The sequence below is a fragment of the Pagrus pagrus genome, assembly GCF_965226575.1.
Source record: "Pagrus pagrus genome assembly, chromosome: 17".
Lineage (NCBI taxonomy): Eukaryota > Metazoa > Chordata > Actinopteri > Spariformes > Sparidae > Pagrus > Pagrus pagrus.
The window spans coordinates 20,910,795-20,938,496 of NC_140201.1; the positions used below are offsets into that span (position 1 = coordinate 20,910,795).

Genomic DNA, 27,702 nt, shown 5'->3' on the forward strand with positions numbered 1-27,702 from the left:
CTCAACCGGAAGTCCCGTCGCTCCATCTGGCTAGCTTGTTGTGAACGAGCCCTCCTCCACACCCAGCATGAGCCTCTCCTCTCTGGACCCGGCGGTCAGTCACAGGAGGCTGGGCTGAGAACTGAGGAGGACACGCTGGACCTACGACGAACTCAAATAACGTTACGGGAAAATTTTGGACACGACTCTTCCTTGTTTTCGGAGGTGCAGGCAGGTCGTTAGCCATGAAGTCGTCAAACAGTCGTCCCTCCAGAGTGGGTAGAAACCCCTTCGTCCACAAGCTGAAATTCACCATGGGTGAGAAAATAAAGGTAAGACAATTAAGATAACCAATTATAATTATCTTCTGTTTTGTTAATGTTAAACACCGTTCCCGCTAATATTAAGCTACTTCCTTTGTTTATAATTCGAATGTACCAGTTACAAGTTAACCTGACTCACCTTGTCAGAGCTGATGGGCCAGTTGACACTCTGGTGATGGAGCATGTTAGCATGTATGAAGTTACTTTAAACATTGTTTTTTAAACGTAGGAGAAGTGAAGTTATGTTTTATCTAGGACATGTTGTCCTTTTTCTGCTTGTAGTCAGACAGAGTAAACTTCATTAGGATCAACCTCAGTCCTCCTACAGTGGAGTTGCACTCTTTATTGTTGAGTGTCAAGGCAAAACAACCACACAGATCCATGGTAGATCTTAGGCTCACTTCAGATTTTATTGTCAGAACCCCTACTGTAAAATGTAGTGTTTTAGTTTAGATCTGTTACCTGCTTGGCCTTCAGTAGGGTCTGTATTATCTACAGAGATAAGAGCAACACCTGTGCACTCTCACATGAAGCTCAGATTGAGGTGGGAAATGAATAGCTAACAGTTTTGGATCTCACGCGTATCATATTTTGTTCATCAGTTACGTGTAACTGCCATGCTGCCCCATATGCTCCATTGTGGCTGTTATCTGACACTAAGAGACAAGCCCCTAGTTGATTTTTGATTGACCGGATTTGCATGTCAGACATTTGCATTCGATTTTTAACTAAGCACCTTTCGGCAAGTACACAACACACTCTAAACAACTTAAACCTGTACGTTCAGTCTTGACGTGATTGTTTTGTTTTCCTGTCGTACTGACATGCTGAGCAGGATAACAAACACTTGAGTTCCTCCCACATGCTCCCCCTGTCAGTCTCTGTTTTCTAGCTGTTTCCTTTGATTCATCCACTGGAATGTGCACACACATACACGCACACAGTGTTTACACTTGTGTGCACTCAGGTAGTCTTCAGTAGCATGGATCAGTTTACAGGATAGCACAGAAAGAGTGACTAATGGTTTGGGTTAAAGTCAAGGTCAGTCAGGGCTCTTCTAGGTGCGAAGGAAGACCTGCGGACTGATACTTGTGATTGTATAAATACAGATGTTAAAGCGAGGTGTAAGCTCCAAACATGACATGGAAGTGGTAGTTGAGATACTCTGCTACAGCTGTGGCTACATCCTAAATCAACCGTTCAAATCGATGGTTTGTCATTGCTGGAGGAGGGCAGTGCCTCCTCATCAATCAACCAATGGATCAATAGCTTCTCGTAGTGATTTGTGGGGTCTGCCGACAGAATGGCTACCCTGGACACAAACTGCTAATGTGCCCCATCTAACCTACTAAATGAGTGATTTCATCTAGTTTAGTGCAACTCTGAAACTAACATCTTGTAGAGAGTTCAGAATGGATTTGAATGAAACAAGTTGCACTCAAAGCAAGTTACACAGTCAGACAAGAGGAGGAAGTATACTTCCTGTGCTCTGCCCGATCAGGTTTTTTCTGTTTCTCCATAGCTCCAGGGCCCAGAGGTGCCTGCCTTTCATTCAGAGCTAAACATACAAAGCACAAGGCTCAGGAAATTGGCCTTTATGTTGGTACTGTCGGTTCCCAACAATTAGGCTCCGCTGAGAAAAGTGGTAAACCTTGGCCATTTGCCTTTTTGGTTCATGCTTGAACAGCAGTAAACCATGCCTTTGGACACGGCTTTGTGAAGACCTTTTTACCACTTCAGTTTGGGTTACCAAATACTGTAACTACACTTTTCCCAGCGTAATTCCTGCTGCAAGAATGTCTTTAGTACATGTCTGAGTTTGCAGCAGATTGCAAACAGTTGTGTGTCTGCCAGATGACAGCAGCAGTCCAGTTAATGTAAACTGGACCATGTGTGCATGTGTGTGTCTGCTTCACACCTCCCACCGCCTGCTGGTAATGTGGTGATGACTGAGGTGTGTTTTTCCACTTCCACACAAACACGTGTGGAGTAACTTGTTTCGCACGCACACAGTCCCATGTAAACAAGCATGAGCTGTGCCTACACAAAAACTTGAGTTCTTTCTGTTTCTCTCCTGATATCTTATTGTTTCAAAATAAAAGAGAAAGTTGTGGTTAAAAACTGCACATATATTGTTCTATAAGCTTTAGATTTATATAACTGCATGGCATGTGTGTTTCTAGGTATGTCTCTACTTTTGAGTCTGTCGGTTTGTCAAGTGCTGCTTGATGCATAAGAACATCCGCCCCCCTGGCATTTGGTCGTGCTGGGTTTTTTTTTTCCTGACTTCCAGTAAACATGATCAGCAGGACTGTAGACCAACTAGGTCAGCAACTGAAACAGACCGACAGACAGTCGCGCTCATTCCAGCTGAGTCACACATTGCTGGACAGTGAACATCATACAGACATGGCTGCCAACTCAACAGCTTGCAGACAAAATATACATTATATAGCGCTGCAATGTGCAGAGATTGATTTGGGACCGTTGTCAAGTCTGAATATCTCAAATAATGCTGGAGAAATGGTAAACATATTTTTTTGCATTTGTAGTATTTTATTCTATTCCATTCTATTCTATTCTAGTTTCTCTGAGAGTGTCAGCAGATCCTAATAATGTATTGAAACAAAAATGTATGGGTATAAAGGTACTGTAAATTTCAATAGCATACATATTTCAAATAGGCAAAAAAAAATCTTTGATACCAGATATGATCTAATTTAATACCTTTGTTTTGGATTTTCTTTCTTCCTGCCTGACACACAAACGACATCTGTACACCAACAACATGACAAACAGAAGGACAGGTAGAGTGCTTCCTGGGCTCCCATGAGGAAATCAGAGCACACTTTCCTTGACTCATTGAAAAAACAATTAACTCGGGGCAATTAACCTTCACTGCAGGGTGCATGGAGCAGTTAAACGGGTGCTGGGCCACAGTGCACACGGGATTTGGGTGTTACGTGGCATGGCTATGGAAAAGTATTTAATTGTCAGTCAGTGCAGGGCTGGAAATAACTTGATATGATGAAAAGTTACATAATGTTGCTTTAATATCAAAATGACAATACTTCAGATAAGTAATTCAGTCAGGTATTTTAAATCAGGTTTATTTCTAAAAATATATTTACTTGTAAAATAATGTTGCCATACATACATACATAAATGCAAACATACAGAAGGTGTGTGTGTGTGTGTGTGTGTGTGTGTGTGTGTGTGTGTGTGTGTGTGTGTGTGTGTGTGTGTGTGTGTGTGTGTGTGTGTGTGTGTGTGTGTGTGAGTGAAGAAGGCATACATGTAAGTGCCCAGCTGTAGAATGGGCTGAGTGCCTTAATGGCCCATAACAGCTTTAATGTTGCCATATGTACATACAGAGGGTGTGTGCGTTTGTGTATTTGGAGACAATGGGACCATCATGGCTTCCCAGAGCCTCCTGAATATTTAACATACAACAGAATGGCCCAGCAAGTCACTAAACATTACCCTCAGGTCAAAAGACATTTGCTGCTATTTGGTCTACATAAGCATTAGGGGTAGACAATAAGACATTTCCTTTGTTCCTTTAGGCATTTTGTGTGCGTAAAAGGTTATTGCTCTAAAAGTGGCTCTATGTAACAATTTGCACCAATATCCATGTATTAATCACTTCTTTTATTAGCCATATGTGAGTGGATGGTAACATGACGTGAAAAATTAGACCTTCGCCGTCTCTCTCGGTTGCCTATACAAGCCTGTAGATGATTTGTTTAAGTTGCTTAATGCTGCTGGACTGGGAACCTTTTGCCACAGTCCAGTGGATGTGACCTTATGCACGTTCTCAAGTGCTTCATCTCTGCGCCGCTCTCCACACCGCCAACATAACGTAAGAAGAAGTTTCACAGAGCTCCTTTAACTCCTGTAAATCAGATGAAAGTGATTTTATCCCCCAAATCTTGTGACTTTTCATTATAATTATAATCAGTCTTTAACTACTTGAAACCCATGAAACCACAAATATCCAAAATTGAAACAATAAATTAAAGATAAAAAATATATAATGTGATAAATGAATTATTATCATTACTGTGAAATGGCAATTCATCTGTGGTTAGCTGCTGCTTTCATCTGAATGAGTCAACAGCTGATTGTATCACTATCTCTGCCTAGTTTGTCTGTTAGTTTGATGGACGGACTTAAACTGTGATAAAAAGTGGTCTTATGAAAAGAGAAGTCAGACGGGGTAGTGGCGTTGTAAAATAAAAAGGAGGAAAATGGAGATAAAAACGACCTGTGATGAACTCTGTTATTGTGAAAAGCAGTAGAATGAAATAACATTTAATAATAATTTCAAGCGGTGGATTAAGTTTTTGTGTTACTGAACTCTTTATATTGAACTACTTGACAAACAAATCTGCTTATAGGTTCATTGACTCTTGTTAGAAGTGTTCTTTCTCATCATTTTCTCACTATTTTTATTGTATTGTGAGTCGTAAAACCATAAAGCGGTACTCCGGCAATTTAACAGTACACTTCCATTAAAGGGCAGTGCTACTGCATATGTCAAAAAGCACTATAAAGCCATTTGTGCCTCCAGAGGGGGCTGTGTGAAGTCTGATAAAATGCCTGAAGTGATGTGGCTACTAGCACCAGAGGAGTGTACCAAGCAAGATTCATGGTTTACTGAGGTATGTTGATGCTAAAGCTAGTGTTGTCACAAAGGTGGCTGTCTTTTAACCTGGATAGATCACCGCTGTAACTAATGCTTCACACCTTACCTGGTCTGGAGGAGGTTATTCACAGAGTCTTGGATTTAAAAAGGCAAAAAATAGTGCCGTTCCTCTTTTACTGATGATATTATCTATGAACAATATAGATTCTTAGTTGAGGGAATATGCTATATGCAGACTTGCTGAGCTGTACGTAAGGAATGCCAGCGAACAAAGCCATGCCATTACATCAGCACAAGCTGTGGCCTATGCGTTGCATTGTGTTTTTTGCCACGTGATGCAGAAAAGTTTACACAGCATCCCATACACTAAAAGAATGATGCCACAGCAACTACATACCGCTTTGGATTTTTATTTCTTTAATCTTGGTCCTGATTTGCTACCAAGTCTGTTTTACACTGCAGATATTGTAGCTAATAGAACACCGATTAAAGAAATTGATTAGTCTGTTAGTCAGTTTGATCACTGATAATATGCAGTCAGTAAAATTGATTTCACTTTGATTTGGCCAAAAACTAAAGTGAATTTCAGATATCCTTCATTGTAGGACAGTTTCAGACCGAAATGCAGTTCTTAAGGATAATATTTAAATAGCAAGTTTCAAGTTTAAGAGCTTGAAGGGGCAGTTGTCACATTAGATAGAAACCAGTCATTGAGAGTGCACTGAGAGGTAAAATAAATGCATTAAGATGATCAGCATTTTTCTGCCAGCGATCTCCTCTTGCCTTATTTGCCTTTTGTGACAGTGTTGCTTTTTGCTGTAATGCTTTTAAAAAAATCTAGCTCTCTATTATAACACCCTGCTCCTCTTAACTGTAGTAGGCGGAACGTGATTGGTGCATTTAGTGTTGAAGAGGAGTCAAATGACGCACCAAAAGCCCCTTTTTGTGGGAAAGCCGGAGGAAGAAAACGTGGGTTAACAAAGAAAGTTGACACCTCTGTTGTGATACTCTGTTCATGCAAAAAAAAAAAACCTGGCCATGTTGCACGTGTTTTGAGTATAGCCCCACTGAATCTTCAACCAAACTGGCAGCAGTAGAGTTGCATTGTGGGACATGTAGGCACCAGCTTTTGACGATGAAGAAGAATGCGTGGAATGAAAAATCTCTGTGCAACCTTGCACGTAGAGGAGGCTTTGAGGGCTCTGTAACAAATGATCGCACTCAAGATGGTACACGTGAGTCCAGCACTGCAGAAGCATATTTTCATAGCAAATTTCAAATCATCAGTGGAGAATGGTACTCTAATAAAACAGTAGAAATGGCTCACCACTACCCCTCCCCAGCTCATTGTCATGCCACCTCCTGAGAAAATGTCAGTGGATCCTCCCAGATGGATTCGTTAAGCTCTGATGATGAGTGCACTGTGCGTCAGCCATGGGGGTGGTGAGGCAGGGAGAGGCGTTAGAGCATCATAAATCACCCCCATTACTGTTTATTTATTAATACAGCCCTGCAGTGTGCACCTGGGCTCCTCTGGAGGGAGAAACACACAGGACAGAAGGGGAAGATGGGACAGGAAGAGAAGGGGGTTAGATATGATTCCCCAGAGTGGTCACAAAAGGCACATAAATGCAAAGTAGGAGGAAAACAGTTGAAGGGAGAGCAGCATGATAGATGAAGGTGTAGCTGAGCAAATAGACATCACATGGGGAGTGAGAGATTGATGGATGGATGAATGGATGGATGGATGGATGGATAGTTGAGGAGAGGAATTCCTACGGGATTGGAGATTACTGTAAGGCAGGCTGGGGGGTTGACGAGAGGGGTGGGTGGACGAGGAGCGCGATGAAAGTGCGGGATGAAGAGATCGACCCGAGGTCGGACAAGGGGAGGACGGGGCTTAGAATGTCACACAGTGTGAATTTACACTGGCCGCCTTGACTTTGTGACCTTGTTAGTCCCCACACACACACACACACACACACACACACACACACACACTCCACATCTCTCTCATTACACAGTAAGAGAAAAGGCATGACAGGTCAGTCAGCTGACTCCTCATCTCCTCTGTGGCTTCAGTGCACTTCATTTCAGTGACAAGACTCAAACTGTACTCTATGACCAGAGGCTGAACTCAACCTCATACACTGTTTGCAGAGTTGTCTTATCTTATTTCCTGCCTTACTATTTATACAGTAAAACCTCACTGGTATTTTATGCAAAAGCAAAAGTCCTTGTCTGATAATGCCAAACTGTCAGGAAACCCCTCCATCTCTGAACAAATGTATTGTTTACATACATTTGAGATGCATTGTGCTTATCAAGAGGCTCCTGACAAATCATTACATTTTACCAGCTATTTGGTGCTACTGCCAGAAAACAAGCACAGAAAAAAGGCCAATTACACGCAAATATATAGACCAAATACAATAAAGAAATAAGAACCAAATAAAATGCCAGCAGAGAACTGTATATATTTCTAATGATGGTTCTGAAACCGGCATTTTAACACAGATCTACATAAACTATTGTAACCTGGCACAGTTATTCACATGGGTTGGGACTAACTGCCTGGAGGTTAAACATTCCTGATAAAGTGTTTCTGCTGCTCTCTCCACCCTGGTGAGGAGACTGATCCCACTATCACCACAGTGCTACATCTCAGTGAGACCTCAGCACTGAAGTTGAACATGCAGAGGTACTTCCCAGCTAGAGCTCTGCTGTGCAAGGTTAAAAGTAGCAAAACCCCTGATACCTTTGTATTACGGGTAGACCGATTATCAGCCCTAGCTCATTATCGGGGCTGATATACATCATTCATTATTACTCTGATTATTGGTAAAATGATCACAGAGCTACTTTGGCTCTGATGCAGCATCCTCTCACACAATGTCCCGCACCCAACAGCATCTGATTGGTAACGCATCACAATTCATAGCCCATAAACAGTGAATAATCTGAATCTGCAAAGCAACTACTAACTAAATGTATCATATATATGTTGTGCAAAAAATGGAAATAAAGTACCTGAAAATTGTACTGAAAAGCAGTACTTGAGTACATTCCATCACTGGTTGTTTTAAAATGTTTACTCCAAATAAATATTCGTATCAGTATCAGCCCTGAATAAGCCACATCGGTTGACCTCTACTTGGTATATTTATTGCCAGAAAATAACTTTTGATACTTAAGTACATATAATATCAGATACTGAAAGGTTTTTGGGTACTCTTTACAGATATAAACTACTGATATATCCAATAATTTACAATATATGCACATCTGTGATACATTCAGGCATGTTTATAAATGTTTCCTTTGAACATCAACTGTTAATCTAGAAATAAGAGATTAAATAACTTGCTCATTAATAAGACAAAACTTCATTTACCCTGCACCGTTTTTATTGAATGTAGATGGGTAGTGATATACATGAGGATGGAATAGGTTGATATCGGAGAGCAGGGAAATGTTTGTGTCCAAGAGTTGAGTCCAAAAAAACCTCTAAAACTATTAAGTAGTAAGTAACATTAAAGATAAAGATGGAACGTGGTAGTATTTAATTACACTATGTCAATGTAATGCAAAAATCTTTTTAAAAGAGCAACTATGTCGAGGTTAAAGGAAAGCTTCAAATCGGTAAGAATACAGAGGCATTTTATATATTAACGGATCTTTTATTTTGCTGTTCGTTTATTTATTAAAATGATTAGATTCCAATCAATCTAATCGATATTTCCGTGGTAGGTATTGCTACATAAATACATACATGCTGGACGTGTAAGCCTGTAAACTCTAGGGGTTCCTAACTAGTAAGTAAGTGTAATTAGAGCGTGGCGTTTTGTGTGATTGACAGATGGTTGTTGCACAGATGGAATGTGCCTCTCCTCCTCTCGACCCTGTCGGACTTGCAGGCACATTATTCTGCTGAACGGGAATGTACAGTATGTTCAAGACTTCAATTATTGTTTGACAGCTGGCTAAAAAGCCATAGGAATGTCAAATGTTTGCACAGTGAGTAGTAGTTTGTGTAGTGTAGAATGGTAAAAATGTGACTGTTCATATCTCCCCATCTCTGTCCCCTCAGATCGGACTGATGTCTGTCACGGTGTTTCCTGTGCGGCTGCTGCTCGTGTCCTTCCTCATGCTGCTGGCGTGGCCCTTCGCCTTCGCAGCCTCCCTGGGACGGTCCGAGTTTGTCATGGAGCCACAGTCGTGGTGGAGGAGGTGTGTGTCTGGGGGATATTTGTGTGTCTGGGAAAGTGTTAAAGTGTATGTGTGCTACTAAGCCATATGGGATTACACAAAAATGATAAACAGAGCTCAACAAACAAGCCCCATGTCACCCACAGTCAGGTATCTGCTGATTGTTTTATTCACATCAAGTGTCTGCGTGTGCCCTTCCTCAGGTTTGTAGACGTGTGTCTACGAGTGATCATGCGAGCCTTGTGGTTTTGCGGAGGTTTCCATTGGATCAAGGTGAAAGGAGAGCGGGCGGCGCCCTCTGAAGTTCCCATCCTCACCGTGGCACCACACTCCTCCTACTTTGATGCCATCCCAGTCACCATGACCATGTGCTCCATAGTCACCAAACTGGAGAGCAGGAGCATTCCTGTCTGGGGCAGTGAGTGTTACGCATTTTCATTTCCTCTATTATCCACAGATTAACAAAAGAAATTCAAGTTACAGTGCAGTTACAGTATGTGCCATAATAACATAAAGCATATTTTCAATTTAAGGCAACCTGCTGACACACAATGCAAAATGCTGAGTAGAAAGTACCAGACTGTGATATGAAAAGAATGTAAAGATGTCATATGTAAAAAGAGCTGTGTACTTAAATTGTCCCAATTGTTCCAGCCCATCCACAAGTTTACTCGAGGTAATGATGCGTTTCATTTGGTTGCCTGTTGCGAAAACATCTGGGATAGAGTCAGAGAGTGAGGAAGGATGTCGGCAAATGATACCAAACCCAATGAGAATAAAACTTGTGATCATTACCTTTATACAAATCTGGTCTTTAAAATATTATATGGGTATATTTTAGTGAAAATCATAAAAAAAAAAAAAAAACATTAGTGGAAATGTTGATCCTTAATTGTGATCATGTGAATAACATGGATCTTTGCAGCTCAGTGTCCTCTAATTTAGTTCTGATCTGAGAAGTAGTTTCATTGTGATAATTTAGGTCTGGTGATACGTTCAAATGTCTAAATGTACCTAACTACTTAATTATCCTAACATGATTCCTAATTCCTACGTTCCTAAACTAATGCTCCTACTTAATTAGCCTTTCTTCTAGTTGAAATGTTCTGAATGTTGTCAACATTTTTGTTTTTTCTCTTCCTCTGGCCTACATCCAAAATCTGTCTCCTCACCAACGTCCTCCCAGCTCTGATCAGTTACATCAGGCCAGTGTTTGTGTTTCGGTCGGATCAGCACTCCAGAAGAAAAACTGTGGAGGAGATCAAGCGGAGAGCCCGGTCTGGAGGGGAGTGGCCTCAGGTAACATACCTGAGAACACACATGAAGTCATATTGTACATACACACAGAGAAACGTGGATCTAAACTGTGCTCACACTGCATGGGAATGGAAAGGTGATGGCGTAAATACAATGAGTCACACACAGTTTAAAACAATGAGTAAGGGTCAGATGCATCTGTGTTTGTATGTAGACCTTAATGAGTGTTTGTTTATTACAGATCATGATATTCCCGGAGGGGACGTGCACCAACAGGTCGGGTCTCATCTTATACAAGGCTGGTATGTAAACAGCTCCTTTTCTGCTGTAGGCATCATGAAACTAGGTGGAAGGTAGCCTTTGTGTGTGTGTGTGTGTGTGTGTGTGTGTGTGTGTGTGTGTTTAATGCTAATCAGCAAAAGTTAGCATGCTAAACTAAGATGGTGACAACGGTTAACATTATATCTGCTTAAACATCAGCATGTTAGCGTTGTCAGTGTGAGCTTGTTAGCATGCTTATGTTAGCGTTTAGCAAAAACCTTCCCCACTGATGTGGTTGCAGACACTTACAGGGCTTCTCCATTGGAGTCAAACCGTGTTGCGTCCATTTGCGTTTCCGTTATCAGTTTAAGCGTGCCAAGTTGTGCTGACAGACCAGCATGCTTGACTGCCCCCAAGCATGTTGCGTTGACATCAGATGGGCTTCATCAATATTCAGGGACAAATGGTAGCTTCTTTTTCCTCTTCTAGATCCATTTCATCTTCTTTGTTTTTCGTGCAATAATTGGTGGATGCCAGGCAAAATCAGAGCAACAAATTGTTGAAAATTCATAATAATAAGTAGCTGCCTACCAACATCCCTTGCACATTCCAATAGTAAACTGTGCTAGAGTACGCTGGTTTTAATTTCATTAGTGTATCATCAATTAAAGACACCACTTCAGGAGGGAATCTCTGCTGTAATGGGGATGTAATTTCCTGTTGTTCTGGGCTGATGCTCCATGTCAGACCATGTGAAGCCAAGCGAGCACGTGTTTATGGAAAAGAGCCATTAGGGCCCTTATCCACATAGCGTTGTTTATGGGCAAAAAATAACTGTCTGTGCGCTCAGGAGCGCTGAGATGAAGCGCTTGTGCACTGAGAGAAAAAACGCTGCATGTGTCTTGTCTCTATGACAACAATATCTTGACAACCACCGCTGTATGATCGAGACTGTCCCTATGTGGTTTACCATACATTTGTGTTTGGGACTTCAGAGCAAGGAGGATGTGGGTGCATGACATGATCCATAGGAGACAAAAATACAGTGAATATTCTCACCTTGGCCAGGACAAAAAATAAAAGGGTGACGGGGATGTCACCAGCGGATGTCACCAGCGTTCTGAACAGTTGAGAGATTTTAAACTTGTCCAGACACTATGACAGTATAGCAAAACCTCCACAGATTGGTTATCACACGGACATAATATTAACTGTTCTTCTCGATGGGACTGATACAAATAATATGGCTCGTCTGACGCTGTCACCATAAATATTAAATGTCCTTTTATCACAGATTGTAGTGAATGAGAAATACGTTGTGTCATTGAAATGTTATCTGACAGAAACCAATCAAAGCAGAGCTCCAGGGTTTTTTGGTCGCACATGCACCCAAAAATCTGTCGACTAAACATTTTTTCCGGGTCGTCTCAAAGTTAGAGGTTTATTTTTTAAACAACTGACATTGTTCTTGTTGTTCCGTGAGCTTTATATGGAGAATAACATGTATTTGCACCTTTTTTCCTGTTTACAATCATTTACATAATGTGTTAAGAAGTTAAATTGAAACGTATTAATGTGTGCACCTAAATTAAAAAGTTAGGCGCACAACTGCAACCTTTAGTCCTGTTCAACCGACACATCATTCCGAAGTGTAACACAAATTGTGAGCTACCTAAAGTCCAAATAGGGGTCGGCATTCTCCAGAGAAGGTGACACAATGACATAATGGTCCAAACCACAGCTCAGCTCAGTATCTGGCTGTGCTTCTTGGTTCTTTCCAGCCAGCGGCGTGTCTGTGTGCTAACAGAGAGATTGCGTGTGATCACTTTGTTCAGTATTCATTTCATTTAGTGTGCCTGGACTTGTGAATGATTATTTATGCATGAAGTTGACTGCATGGCTGCCAGCTCCAGGTGTAGATGTCCGAGCAAATTAATTTCATGTTGGCCCAGCAGGTTTGGGTTCAGCGTCTTGCTCGGGGACACCTCACCAGGACACATAACTGTTGCACCCAATCTTTTTTGGGCTTGTTTTTCTGCTCACGTCCCAACGGTGTGTGTATTTGTGTGTGTGTGTGTTATGCTGTCAACCATTGTTCCGTGCTTGCTCTGTCTAATCCCCTTTCTTCCAGTCTGTAATTCTGTCATTCCCAGTAAGCCATGTTGGTCACACTCTGTCCTGCTTTGTTTGAGTGTGTGTATGTGTGTGTGTGTGTTTGTCCAGCTTGATCTGTCTGTTGTGTGGCACCAGTCCTCTCTGGATGTGTCTCCTCTAGTTATGTCTCTTCACTGGCTCCGAGCGCAGCAGAGCAGCAGTGTGTGTGCGTGTGTGTCTGTGTGTTTTTAGTGTGTATGGTGCCACCTGTGCGTGACACGCTCTGAAGATACCTCCAGTCTTCAAAAGGCCTTTTTAATAGAGCCGTCACTTTCATGTTCAGCCTTCTCTCGCTGTCAGTCCCCTTGCTATAGGCACGTTGTTCACAGGGTGCAGTGAGTGGTCCCTCTTAACGTTCTTTCAGTCTCATATGCAGCTAGACTAAAATGTGGGGGCAGTATTGTTCTATTTAAATCAGATGTCAGCCATGTTTGGTGATGCAACAATACAGCTGCTCGGAATTCATATGTTCACCACCTTCATACTGGAGGTGTTGTGTTAAAGTGGTATAGTGAAACCAGCCTCCCCCTGCCTTAAAGGGTAACTTCACCAATTTTTCCCATTAAAATGTGTTTTTTTATTCATTCAAGGGAACACTGAACAGATTATATCTGAGATATGGGAAAATATTCAAACATTTACGCAATCTGAAAGAGTAATTATCGCCTTAAAGACATGCATCAGTTAAGCTACACTGATCAATCATTTTTTTGTTTAACTTATTTGTTTGTTAAATAATGTAGTAATGTAAAATCGCTTTGTGTAATGTGAAAGGAAAACTTGATACAACCAATAAAGTGATGAAACCACAGATAATTATTATTGCTCCCTCAGAGGATTTTAGCGTCTTTCAGCTCATTGTTTTGGTTTTACAGTCCACACATTTACTGCTTTGGTTCACTGTTCTCATCAGCCTTATTTTCAGCTGCACCAGACAGCTGTTTTCAGCAATGACGTCATGATAAACACTCTCTGTGTGACAGACAGATCTAGCAACCAGCTAGTAAACATAGTGGGAGACCAAAACAGAGCTATAATAAAGGTGCATATTGGACAAGCCTTGACCTGCTAATGTTGCTCTGTACCTGCTAGATTTGTAAATAGGCAACTGTTATGTAACGCGTTAAGAAAACACCTTGATATCTTGTCGTGCTGCCCCCAACAGGTCAAAAACAAAACAACTAAGCCATTAAGGTCTAAGCTTTAGTCCCAATGCTAATGTTCTTATCCCATCCTCATCTATTCAGAGCTCAGACAGTAGCTTGAATAGGGCTTTGTCCAGTAATAAATACTGTATGTAGCTTCTGTCAACTCGTCTGTCATCAGCAGGACATTAAAGAATCTCCATAGAGAGCTTATCTGCTGGGGCTGGAGGTTATCCTGAGGTTAGGGGCTTGTCACTCATCCAAACAAGTACACAACTCAGACCTCTCTGCTGTGTTCAAGCCACTTAATGTCTGTAGACAAGTCTGTTGTCAAAACAATGTAGTACTTGTAGTCATTTATTTTTGCTAATAATATATGCAAGTAAATCCAGTTTAATCTCACCACCTCCTTCTTCTCTTGTGTCTCTCAGGTGCTTTCATACCAGGACTCCCAGTGCAGCCTGTGGTGCTACGATACCCAAACAAACTGGTAAACATGCTTTCTTTTAATCCTTTACAGTTCCAACTTCACACATAAATACACTAAAATGCACCTGCAGGTAAATTTACTCAAATATGCTACTTAAGACAAATTCAAGGTATTTGTATTTTACTTGAGTATTTCCATTTTATGTTGCTTTCTACTTCTATTCCACTCCATTTCTGAGGAAAATATTGTACTTTGACCCCACTACATTTATCGGACAGCTGTAGTTACTAGTAACTCGTCGGATTCAAAATTTTCCTTCCCCTCCCATCCAGTGAAAACCATGTATCTCCAACTTTTTGGATAAATGGAAGGATGAAATGTTTCTTTATGGGTTGGGGTAACTTCTCCTACTTACGAAGTTATGAAAACAAAACAAAAAAACTTGAATCAGCTGGAAAACACATTGTCACAAAGCCAAAAACAGGCTGATGCTTGAATTCTTGAGACATGTGGTTCCAACAGGACTGCACCGCTACAAACATATGATGATCTCATAGAATATGATGCATCGCTGTAGATTAAACTACTTAAGTATATAGTAAGTCAAGTAGTTAAATGAGCTCAGCCTTACACATCTACAGCAGTAAAATGTAACGTACACATTGATGCAGCTGTAATATTAATCCAAGAACATCATGTCATATTAAAACGTTTTACTGCATGATGAGTACCTTTAATTTTCATACATTTTGCTGAGAACACGTACATGCTTTTACAAGTAAAACTTGAACTGAACTGAACTGAATGCAGATAGTGGAGTATTTTCACAGTGTGGTATTAGTAGTAGGTAATGTATCTGAATACTTCTTCCACCACCGCCATATACATAAAGCTGCACTCAATGACACACACCTGTGATGTAATGGTTTCTTTCCCTCACACTAGTACGTGTTCCTCTTGTGTTGAACGACTTCATGTTCTAGTAGGATGATATTTCATCCCCCTCTTTCTCTCTCAATCTATCTCTCTCTCTCTTACACTCACTTAGGCACACAAACACACACACATACAGACACACACAGGTATCATGTCTCTCACTCGGCACCTCTCCTTGCTCTCTCATGAATTATACACCTCTTATTACTCAGTATTTCTTGTCTGTTTCCCTAGAAAGCTTTTGTCACTGTTTCCCTCTGGGCTGACTTTAGTCACTGTGCTGACTTTAGTGCCAACGTGGCAGCGCAGGACAGTTGAGTGTGTCACAGAAAACCTGAATAAACTCCACTAACGAAGTATTTATATTCCTGTCCAGACCACCACCAGAAGTGTTTCCATTCCATCTGTTTCCGTCTGTTCATTTAGTCGGAGAGAGACTTTGAAACTTTGGCTATTGTTGTAGTGTTTTAATGTTTGAAATCTTAACCTTTGTTGTTGTTTTTGTTGTGCACTGAATATGTATTGTCTGTAACGTTTTTTTTATTCTGCAGTGTTAATTTTCATAACAGAGATGTTGTCTCTGTCTCCTGCCCATGAACTACAGGTGTCAATTAGCCTCGAGCTAACAGCTGAGAAGCTGTGCACTGTCCCTGTCAAATAAACAAACAAATAAATGATACATTCACTGCAACATTAACAATCAATCAGCAATAAAGAACAATATGGATAAAGTCACTGTGTCTTCAGCCATCCTCAGATCCCACAGACACACACAACAGAGGGAAATAACAAACAGCAGTTCCAGGAAGTTAGAGAAGTTGTAGGAAATTGACTCCATGAGACGTTTGTGTGCTTGTCCTGAGCCATTTCCTCTCTTCCTCTCTACAGGATACTGTTACATGGACGTGGCAAGGGCCCGGAGCGTGAGTGTCTCTGTCTTTCTGTCACACGCCCTACAGTCTTACAAACATCACACGCACACATAGCTTCTACTGCCCTCTGTTAAGTATGTAGTTCAAACACAAGTGACCTGTTTTGAATTAACAATGAAGATGCTAAGATGCTGTAGGGAAACCTCCATTATCTCCAGTGCTATCTGTTCAGTCTTGTGTCCATCTATTATATTATTTTTTATCTTCCTGATGATAATCTCTCAGTCGCAGTGGTGAACACCATTACTGCAAAGCAAGACTGCCTTTCTGTCAGGAGTGTGCATGTTCTCCCTGTCTTTTCTCCGGTTTCTTCCACCATCAACAATTTGTTTATAAGGGTAATAACTGCCCACTGCTCTTCAGGGATGGTTTAAATGCAGAGAACAGTTGTACTGAATAGGATTGTGTGTGAATCTTCTTGATTTTCCAGGTTCAAAATCCTTTGGCTTACTCTGTGCCAACCTCATAACCCCTTGGAGATAGAGGTGAGTGGTATAGTGAACCAAAGTCAGCAAAACTTACACAGGTACAACTTCATACTCACAATATTGTCAGTCTTGCCTCCAAACTGAGAGACATATTAGCCTAAAGGTATACTACACTGGAATTGGCCCCTCTGCTCACTTATTTGCAGTTGAGTTATTTGCAGTTTTGCAGCTTGTCTGAGCTGGAGATACTGCTTGACTGCAGTAAAGACAGCACCCTTGAAGGGACAGCGTCAGTCTTTCCTTCTCTAAATATCTTCAGTTCTGTTTTTTATCATGGCATAATAAAGAAAGGGATTGTTCAAACAAATATATGCTCAACAACAACTAAAGTTATGTCATCCTCTGTGTTGTTAGAAGAACATCTCAGAAGCTCTAGTTAGCCTGCTGTGATGTATAAGGATGTCACTTATGACCGCACCTTGCTAAAATCTCAGATGAACAGTTAATCTGCAACAATGCTTTGTTTCAACTAGCACTTTTGATAGTCTGCTAGTCAATTACTCTGTGAAACCACTATTGTGAGGACACTGTTTGTATATTCACTGCAATCTACTATTATAGGAACATTACATTTGTCGTAATGGACAAGCCAATACTTCAGCAAGCTAACTAAGTTAACCTAAAGTCCCAACCTCACCTCTGCGCTGTCATAGACTGGGGGCTACACAACCACTGCCCAAAGGAGGCAGCCTAGGAATGTCCCAAACACAGTCAAATACTAAGAAAGTTAGAATGGCACTCATCCCCCTGCCAAGGCACAGCAGTCCATTTTAATTCAATCAGGCTTAATCCAATATCAAACTCGATAGCCCTTTGTAATTGTGTAATTTATGTTCAGATCTAGGTTCTGCATCAAATTGTACTCACTCATAGATACCAGACACCTATATTCAGCTGATTTTTTTTAACATGATCCATATATTATTCCCAGGGAAATTAACAAAAATGTCCTATCTTGCAATGTTAGGGAAGTTGAGAAAAAAATGTTTTGATCCGTACCAAAACTTAAAGGAGAATTCCGGTTATTTGACACCTGGACCTTATTTATAGGTGGGTGTGTGCTGGTATACTCACACAGACGATTGTAGCGCAGCTCGGAGTCCTTCGGAAGTTATTTACATCCAACCGATCGTGACCGCAGCTCACCGGGGCCACGGCAACGGAGCTTTTAAATATGAGTTATCTGCCGCGAAACTCGCTCATTTTACCTACATTTTGTCATAAATGGTCAGTGTTATCATCATGTTAGCTCAGCTAGCTTGTTGTCGTCTTCACCCAAACAAACTTTTGATGACGTCATAGGCATGCGCCGCCAAAACTCAGCTGATACTCTTTGTACCGTGCCGTCCACGCTGTTTTACGCTCGGCTGCACTGCTACAAACATGGTTCGCCATTGTGTATTTCCACTTTGTCCAAACAAAATGACTAGTTCGTCAAAGTTCAGCTTCCACCGGCTTCCTTTGGACTACCCGGAGTTACTAAAGCTCTGGCTTGTTGCGCTCAAAATGGATACGAATATTGAAGTGGAAGAATTGAAGCGGGCGAGTCATCGGGTCTGCAGTGCTCACTTCGCTCCGGAGGACTTTATTCCCACGAAGCCAAAGAAAAAAGGCAAGCAACCACAGCGTCAGAACCTCAAGAGACACCTCTACATCAGATAAATATTCTGCCATGTTGCACAGAAATAGCCGACGAAAACAAAGTGAAACAGCTGAGTTTTGGCGGCGCATGCCTATGACGTCATCAAAAGTTTGTTTGGGTGAAGACGACAACAAGCTAGCTGAGCTAACATGATGATAACACTGACCATTTATGACAAAATGTAGGTAAAATGAGCGAGTTTCGCGGCAGATAACTCATATTTAAAAGCTCCGTTGCCGTGGCCCCGGTGAGCTGCGGTCACGATCGGTTGGATGTAAATAACTTCCGAAGGACTCCGAGCTGCGCTACAATCGTCTGTGTGAGTATACCAGCACACACCCACCTATAAATAAGGTCCAGGTGTCAAATAACCGGAATTCTCCTTTAATGGGGTCTATTTTGGGTTGAGACCCATTTTCCTTCCAAGTTTTGTGGAAATCCCTTCAGTATTTTTTTAATAATCCTGGCGTCAAACCAACCAACAATCAACACCTCCTTGATGGATATAATAAGAAAATACATGCAGAGGGCAGGGTCTCTGCATATACAAACAATATTATATTATGATAAATGATGATCGAGAGGGATTATTTTTGAAAGAGTCTACTTTTTTAGGAAAATCCTGCATAGCATTCCCTCATGTTATCCTATGATGTATTATATAGTGAGTCACTGCACAGTTACATGACAGGATTAAGTTGACACTCTCTCTGTCTCCTTAGTATTTGCCTATTTACACTCCATCAGACGAGGAGAAGCAAAACCCTGCCCTGTTTGCCAATAACGTCAGAAAGCTCATGGCCAAGTAAGTGTGTCTTAGAGTGTTTGCACGAGTGTCTCTGATCTGCGTGAGATTGTCTGCACATGGTTGTTTTGGATCTCCATAACACACAGCCATAGGTAAAGTCTTCATAAACCTGTCCCTCCGTCCTGATAGGGCGCTGGAGATGCCACTCACAGACCTGTCGTTTGATGACCGTGAGATCAGCCTGTCAAAGGGCCCACTGGCCATATATGACTCCAGCAGCCTGCTGGAGTTCAACATGCTGGTGCGCCGCCTCGGGTGAGTAGAGGGAGACTGGATCAACTGGTTGGACTGGGTGGGCCATGGGTGTGAGCCTGGGGCCGTATTCCTAAAGATTCTTAGTGCAAAGAGTTGCTCCTAGTGGCCAAATTCTAAGAAAATTCTTAGAATCATGATGTTTTCTTAGAATTTCCCCTAAAAGTGAAGAGTAGCTCCCAGTAAAGATAAAAGCTATTCCTAAAGAATCCTAGCTCTTAAGAGAGCTCCTAAGGTGAGATCTGTTAAGAGCAGGGAAGAGGACTTTTAAGCGGCTTAGGAGTTCCCCAAGCAGAGGACAAAATGGCGGACGGAAGAGACAGGAGAGATATTCTCCAAACACTGGATGACAGTGATTTAATGAAACGCTACAGATTGGATCGTGCAGGAATCATGTTTGTGGTTGCACTTACTTCTCCAACCCAACGCCACAATGCAAAACCACCCGAAATGAAAGCCAACCAACACTGCTTCTTATAGGCCAGTCAGCAATCACAGACATTGATGAAAGCTGAACCATTTTACCTTTGTTAATACCAAATTGAGTTAAAATGTTGAAAGTGCAAAAATTACCAGCATGGCAATTAATATAAGCAAATAAATGTAACTATCACTGTGTGAATACTGTGCAAGTGGGCCTAAGTTTTCACACATTTTGTAGGATAATTTTAAAGTATAGCTTACTATTCATTTAACAGATATTTTCTTTTATATGAAATATGATTTACAATTACACAGTCTTCATAAGATTAGATTCTATGATTAAGTTTATCGATTTGAGGGTCCATCCTTTGCCCATTATCACCAAAAGTATATTTTTTATCTAGCTTTTAGGATCAACCAATCACAGCTTTTGAAATGATGACTCATACCTAGCAACGGGGTCAACCACACCTCCGCACTAAGATAGGAGTTTCTGTCCATTCCTCGCTCAGAGTTCTCTGAGAATGTTCTGGAATCACTCCTAAGCTAAGACTCCTTGCTAGGAACTTTTAGGTTAAGCTAGGAGCTCTCTGAGAGGATTCTCAGAATCTTTAGGAATATGGGCCCTGGACTTTGGGGACACTGAATGTGAAGAAACACTGACACCTGTTGGTGGCAGGGCAGAAACACGCCCGGGAGGATAGATCATCCTGTAGAATAAAATGATTCAGTTAATTAAAATCAAATTAAGACAGATTAAGTGTTATATAGTAGAAATGTTCTGCCAAGACTGAATGTTTTTAAAGATGCAACAGTTTTCTGCAAACAGGTCTTGTAACCAGGTGATACATTCAAATAAAATCATCAGATATCTGCGAGCATATCATGTGATTATTTGGTTAATTAGAGAAGATATGACGGATATAAAAAGGTAATCCTACAGGTGTTTAATTAAAGAGTGTTTATAAAAATCATCTTACATCAGCATGTCGTTAATTCAATTGAACATTTAAATATAAGGATGCCCAAATGAAATCAATTTCTTTTTCACTTTCTTTGCTAATTAGCTTCATTTTGGGAGCAGTTATCTCATTAAAATAAAAGTTCTAAGTATGAGGTGATTAGTATGCACAACCAAAGATAGCAATCCTTTGATCAGACTGAGGGTGATGGAATCGACTCTCTTCATCATATGTGTGAAAACATAGTGACACAGCTGTCTCTTCACCACACTGATCATTTTTAACAGCGAATCAGAAGAAGAATCTATGGAGTCATAATGAAGACAACACCTTGATGCGAGGGAAATATAGCAGAAAAAAACAATGATTATTTGTACATTATTTAAAGATAAAATGTATGAATATATATATTCAAGGTGACAAACAATGTTTTCATATATGTAAGCCATGTGGTGAACACTATTATCAACATTGTTTGTATATTCACTGGTGCGCTGTGCACCAACAGGCTGAGAGCAGGCACTACAGAGGAAGTGCTGGAGGAGCAGGCCAGAAGAGCCAGAAAGCAGCAGGGAGAGCGGCTGAGTTTGGAGGACTTTGCCCAGTTTCTTAACCTGCCAGTTACAGACACACTCACACAAGTCCACAGCCTCTTTGACAAGGTAAACACACACACGATCAATAGAGTTTTTTTCAGGCATGTACATATAACTTACTAGTATAAGAGAACATATGGAGCAGTATAAAAGTACAGATTTAACATACATTCACATGCTCCTCGGATGAACCCATTGATGGGAAGTTGTTGTGGATTTTTTCAGCCGATAACTGATAATTACCTGCTTCTCACAGCCGATACCGATAATAATTCCACATTTTTGTATTTCAAAAATAATAACCTGTAGTTTATGCATCCCTGAGGGTAAAAAGACTAAGATGTAGCGAGCAAAAATGGATGATTTATTATTCATAGCTATAAATTGATAGACTTTTCCCTCCTCTCCGAACACTTGTGGAACATGTAAAGCAAGTTACAATAGTGTTGTCTTCTTCTGAACTTGAAAAACAATGTGTGGCTCTACACAGGATCAGCAGCTCTACGTTAAGAATGCAACAACAGCATTTTTGTTCTCCCTCTTCTTATCTGTGTTTGTTGCCAGCTGGCAAACCAACTTTGCTGTGTGTAAATGCTGCACTTGTTAAGTCAACTGAAGCAATTTGGCTTTGTATCATTGGTTCTATTTATCGGCTTTAATTTCATTATCTGCTAATAACCGATATGCAAATTATCCATTATCGGACTGATAATTTATTAATATTTAAATCTCACTTGGATCTGAGAAGTTTGCTACTCTCACATCCTTGACAGGTCCTTGTTTGGCCTTCCTACCTCATGTTTTTGGTCTTTTGTGTGATGAACTGGCCGAGGTTTCAGGTGCTCTCTTCTTTAACTCTTTTTTAAAAGAGCTTCAGAGTTAGGACCCTGTGTCACTGATTCAAAATACCCAATGGCCTGAAATCACTGCTATTACTTTCCTTTCTTATCAGTTTCATGTGTTGAAATGCTCTGACAGTTGCGGATCAGCTCCCCCTTGTGGAGAATCTGCAGTCTGCTTAGTGTGAATTTGACTGAATGTGACTTTGGATTTCTAGATGACCAAACTAACTTTATTAGAGTCTCAGAGGTGAAGGCATGAGAGAATTTAGCCGATCTTTTAAGTTCGAAGCAGAAGTTCTTTGCCCAGTTGAGTTTACAGGATTGGATTAGATCGAATTAATGATTCAAAATGTGCATCAGCTGACACTGTCATATCTGAAACACATTTGTTTCTTTGCTGCTTCTACTCACTAAGATGATTTTGTTCCCAGAATGGAGACGAACAAATAGACGTCAGACTCTATGTTATTGCTCTGTCTACCGTCCATCGGCCATCAGAGTCAATGAAGACCCTCAAACTGGCCTTCAAGGTGAGTGAATTTACTACTGAAGCTGGGTGGAAATAGGGTTGAAGTCATTGCACTAAGAATATGTGTTGTTCTGCAGATGTATGAGAACGAGGATAAAGGGGAGGTCCGAGAGGAGGATCTCGCCGCCATCTTGGAAATAATGCTGGGAGTGAAAGAGGTGGAACTATCAGGCATGTTTTTATCGCTTGACAATGATGACCAAGAAACGATGACATACGGTAAGACCCAGTGTTTGTCTGTCATTAAGCACTTTTCAACTTCAGTACAAAGTGATGTGAGACCATTGTACACATGAGAGCATTGTGGAGATGATTGACAGCATCTATCAGTGCGTGCGTCCCTGCTTCCTCCGTGCTGTCACCGTCACATTTGATTTCTTCTTGGCTTCACTGAAGAGGACAAGTACCGTCTGCCGTGATTTTCCAGGGTCCTTTACATCCACCATCTGCCTTTTCTAGAAACTGTCAGAGCTTCTCTGCACACTCTTTGTTTCTCAAGCAATTTCTCCTTTTAAACATAAAAGAATCCAGCAGATTTCCCATCTGGACATAATGTAAAATGAAGTATACAGACGAATGGAAGCTGTTAATCTTCTCTGTAATCATCAGAGTAATTATTCTGATGGCTCAAAGTGAAAAAATATTAACACTGTTGTTAAAATGCTTCACATTGAAGCATACATTTAGGATGAAAGCTATATTCCTGTGCCCTCTTTACCATTTAAAAAAAAAAAAAGATATTAGTATTTACAGTTTTCACACAAACACTGTTGATGTTGGATGAAGTGTTGTAGTCCAAAATACATTTCTGGAAAAAACGGTGTTGAGGTAGACGGGGACGTGTTTTAAAATGTTAAAAATGAGAGAAAAAAAAACCTCAAATGGCTCCACACAGTTCGTCTGGAATGATTCAAGTCTCGGACAGCCCAGAGATCCCAAAATGATATGAAAAGATGTTTTTTACACCCTCAACGCAACGCACTTCATACGGAGTGCGTCCCAACGCTTTAAGCTTCGCAGCTACAGTGAGGATTTCTACTTAAAAAGGGTGTAAATAATATCTTATGAATAATATCAGCACGTTTCAACATTGTGTGAACTTGTTCAGAAAGGGCTTGAATGTAACGTGTTAATTAATGTCCACAATTCAGGTTTAATGGAATAATTACCAACTAATAGCATTTAACACCATTTTCTTTGTTTTGCCCCCCTTTCCAGATGAATTTCATCATTTCTTAGAGCATCACCCATACTTCGTCCAACATTACCTCGATTTTAAAAACCACCCGCGCAAGTTCTGCATCGGCAAACGAGAGAGCCGCAACGGCCAGAACAACAAAGATGACTGAAGAATGGACTTATACCCAACAGCTCTATTAAGCTTCTCTGTCTGATGTAACAGCATCTCCACATGCTGCAACTCGCCCACCACCTCTGTGCCTTTAACAAAGAGGAGTAGAAGGAGTAGTTAGGATCTGTCAGGATGGATCAGTGCAGCACAGCTGAAGGAGTCAGAATCTCTACTCCATCACTTTTCTCAGTTCTCTTCTGAACAATTTTTTGCCTTCTTTTATTTTTTTTTTATCCCCGTTGTGATATTAAGAAAGATGTTTTTTCTCCTCTGCAAATATATTATTTATTTGAAATTTATTTTCTTATGTATGAAGTACAGATATTTAAAATATTGATTGATAAGAGATGGGGAGTTTTGAAACCTTTTTTTGACTTTGTGTTGAAGGTTAGCGCTGTTGTTCGTCTCAGGCATATGGACACTAGCAGACTGCCCTGACATGCTGCTTTTCATTTACATAGTGTGCATAGGAACTTAAAGGGGAATTTTACACATTGGAGTGTGTTTACAGGTCTTGGGGGAGTATTAGTTCATATATGAAAAAAGCAGTGTAAGCTTTTTGTGGCTCCAGAAGGAGCTCTATGTACATGTATGTTTTTAAACTGTCGATAATGAGTCAAGCAGTGTTATAGGAGTGCAATGCTAGACCGGTGGACTGTTTCTCAAAACCTGGTGCCTATATTACCCACAATGCAACGTAGCCACCAAAAACATCACTGGAGAACATTTTCCAGATGACCTGCAGCTTCCTCTGGAGCCACAAAAGGCTTTCTACTTTGTTCACAGTTGTACTCCCCAAGACCTGTAAACACACTTTAATGTGAAAAATGAAATGCTGGGATGGGATGTTGCACCAAACTATGTAATAAAATCCAAAAACTGGATAAACGCACAAAAAAAAGCAAAGATCTGCCAGAGAATATTTAGTTAAAGCAGCTCTGTCACTGCCATAAATATACAAACCAAAAACATTTTTAATTCATACACCTGTTTTGGTCGTTGTTTGAATACCAATCAAATCAGCTATGGGTTTTTTAAAATGTATTTATTAAAGGTGCACTCTGTAGTTTTGGGGAAGACATTTTAATCAGAAGAGAAAGATCTTCATTGATTTTTATTTTAGGCCTAAACAAACTAAATAAACAAACTCTCTTTGTTTTCATGACTGAATAAACAAACTGACCTTAAAGGGCAACACAATTGTGTCAAAATACTGTTTTACTTTATTAAATATGTGGCGGACCCTGCCAAGTTTGTATTATTTCCTCATTAATACTGTAAATATTAAAATTCTGAGTTACAATTTCTTCTTTGAAACAACATAGTGCCCCTTTAAGTAATATCAAGAGAAATTTGATTGCTTTTTTTTTTTGCTACATTTTAATGCCCTGAAAAAAGAGTTTTTTCTGCATATTCAAGGAAAATTATTTTTTAAACCGTCAAGTTTTTCCAAGAGGGATTGTTGAGCATTTTTGTCGCAGCAAATCCATCCTTTAAACCTCCGACAGATACTACACATGCAGGATCTTCAGTTTCCTAAGCCTGTGCATTTCTTCACTGGTTCAAATATGGACCTCAGATGGTTTATGCTGGACTGACACATTTTGTACCTTTTGACTGCATGTTCCTGTCATGTTTAATTTCGTAATTAAATGCAGAAATCTGCAGGCTCCTTGTTTTTATTTCACAAATAAAATGCTGCCAGTTTTGTGTTGTTTTCACCCACTGTCTTCGTCCAGTAGGGGGAGCTCTGCTTTCACACTTTAACCCCAAGGTGTTTGGACTCTTTGACTCTCACAGACTGACCTGCTGTTCTTCTTTAGAGCAAGTCAGTGGTGCTTAAGTTTTATGAAGCACTCCTTTTTAAAATGATGTGTATAGCCTTATTTACTCAGCTGTAGGTGCTGTCATACTTTCTATGTTCCAGTTCTTTGTGTTTCAGCACTTGGTAATCATCCAGTAAATTTCAGGCTTCACCTCTCTGTTATTGCTCTCACAATGGTTCCTCTGTTCTGATTCCACATGGTGGTGCTAGCTCCCTGAGCTATACACACCAGAGAGCCCATGCACCGCTGCCCACCTGATGGACAGGAAAAGCATTACCTCATCCCTTCCTTTCATTCCTTCAGGTAAAAATAGACAGATTAAGCCTGGGCTTTGATGAGAGAAACCTACAGAGGAGGTGTGGAAGCAGAGAGAGAGGGATAGAGATGGAGGAGAGAGACTAAATGGATCGTTCTGCTCCAAATCCAATTCCTAATAGCTGGAGGGAGGGCGGGTGGGAGGAGGGAGAAGAAAACAGTCAAAGAAAGAGGAGAGGGAGAGGGGGAGTGGAGATATCACGTCTAACAATTAAGACCTGCCTTCAGGGTCTAAAGAAGAAGCTTTGTTGAGAACATATAAATTGCTCATTGAGCAGTGCCTCTCTGCAGTCTCTCTCAGATACTCTGCCTCAAAGGAATCTGCCATAAAAGACGGCAGCTGCAGCCCGCAGCCCACCACATAGGAGGCCTGGAATCTGTTCACAGTATTTGGGGATCCATCTCCAGCCGTCATCCTGGCCAAGCAAAATCCCCCCTACAGTAAACACAAACCTGGATCTAATCCCAGTGACTGTAGTTGAGGAAACATCACAGTACTTCCCCTTGTGGTTACTGTACTTTGCGGGGTCAAAGATCCAGTTCAGCTAACAGTTTATTTTTGTTGTACAGGCCAAATGGATGAGCCTCTTGATACCCGATGCCTGGAAATTAACTTGTTTGCCTTTCTGTGAGCCAGGTTGTGGAGGCTGCGCTGGCAGTTAAAATACTTTGAATCAAAGTTTTATCTTATATAGTTTATGCTTAATACAGAATACTGTGATATAACTGTATAACTTTTATCAAATGGGGCCTGCAGTCTGATACATCTACTAGAGTTATTCCCAACCAGGGATACTTGCAGCCCAGGGGGTAGACATATGTGGAGGAGTGATTACTTTGAAAAATATAGATTATGATTTCATTAAAAAAAAAAAAATTCCACATATTAAGTGAGCGCATAACGACTACTGACTAGTCAGCAAACAGAGATGTGGATGTTATAATCCACATGTGAAAAATAGCCATGAACATGAAAAGTTCATGTGTGACAATGTCAGTTTCACATGTCGAAAAATGTCATTTGTACGCGAATAAAGCCAATCACTTGACCAATTCACGTGATGTGTTTCCATTTTCACATGTCAAAATAGCCAATTGCGTGTGAAAATGTATGAAAATGCAGAATTCACATGAGAGGCACCGTAGTTCTCATGATTTCACTTAGCATCTCTTGTTTCATGTGGAAATTCTGATCAATATGAAGCCCAATCACATATCAATGGGTGTAATTCACGTGTGAAAATGTAAATTTCGCAAGTTGAAATTTTCAATAGTTTTATAAAAGTAATGGATATGTGGTTCTTGACTTCATCTGACAAAGTTGTGGGTTTACATTTGATGAAATAGGTTTGGAAGTGATTTGAGGGACCTTGAAAAATGATGGGCAACATTGA

General features: G+C 40.7%; 1 protein-coding gene across 1 annotated transcript; it reads left to right on the forward strand.

Annotated features, from left to right (window-relative positions):
• Nucleotides 1–3: 3 nt before the first annotated feature.
• On the forward strand, nt 4–25,834 carry lpcat1 (lysophosphatidylcholine acyltransferase 1). Its single transcript, XM_084379240.1, has 14 exons — nt 4–311; nt 9,041–9,180; nt 9,363–9,577; nt 10,346–10,458; nt 10,658–10,718; nt 14,408–14,466; nt 16,231–16,265; nt 16,705–16,759; nt 19,127–19,209; nt 19,342–19,467; nt 21,358–21,511; nt 22,719–22,817; nt 22,894–23,035; nt 24,035–25,834. Exons 1-14 carry the CDS (start codon nt 225–227, stop codon nt 24,163–24,165), a joined length of 1,500 nt encoding a protein of 499 aa, XP_084235366.1. The 5' UTR covers nt 4–224; the 3' UTR covers nt 24,166–25,834.
• The last annotated feature ends 1,868 nt before the right edge of the window (nt 25,835–27,702 follow it).

Excerpts from the sequence above, each read along its gene's own strand:
- lpcat1 (XM_084379240.1), top strand. The coding sequence starts at position 225 with ATGAAGTCGTCAAACAGTCGTCCCTCCAGAGTGGGTAGAAACCCCTTC. Across the intron at positions 9,181-9,362 it reads CCACAGTCGTGGTGGAGGAG|GTTTGTAGACGTGTGTCTAC; the intron begins GTGTGTGTCTGG and ends GCCCTTCCTCAG. Across the intron at positions 22,818-22,893 it reads CCCTCAAACTGGCCTTCAAG|ATGTATGAGAACGAGGATAA; the intron begins GTGAGTGAATTT and ends GTTGTTCTGCAG.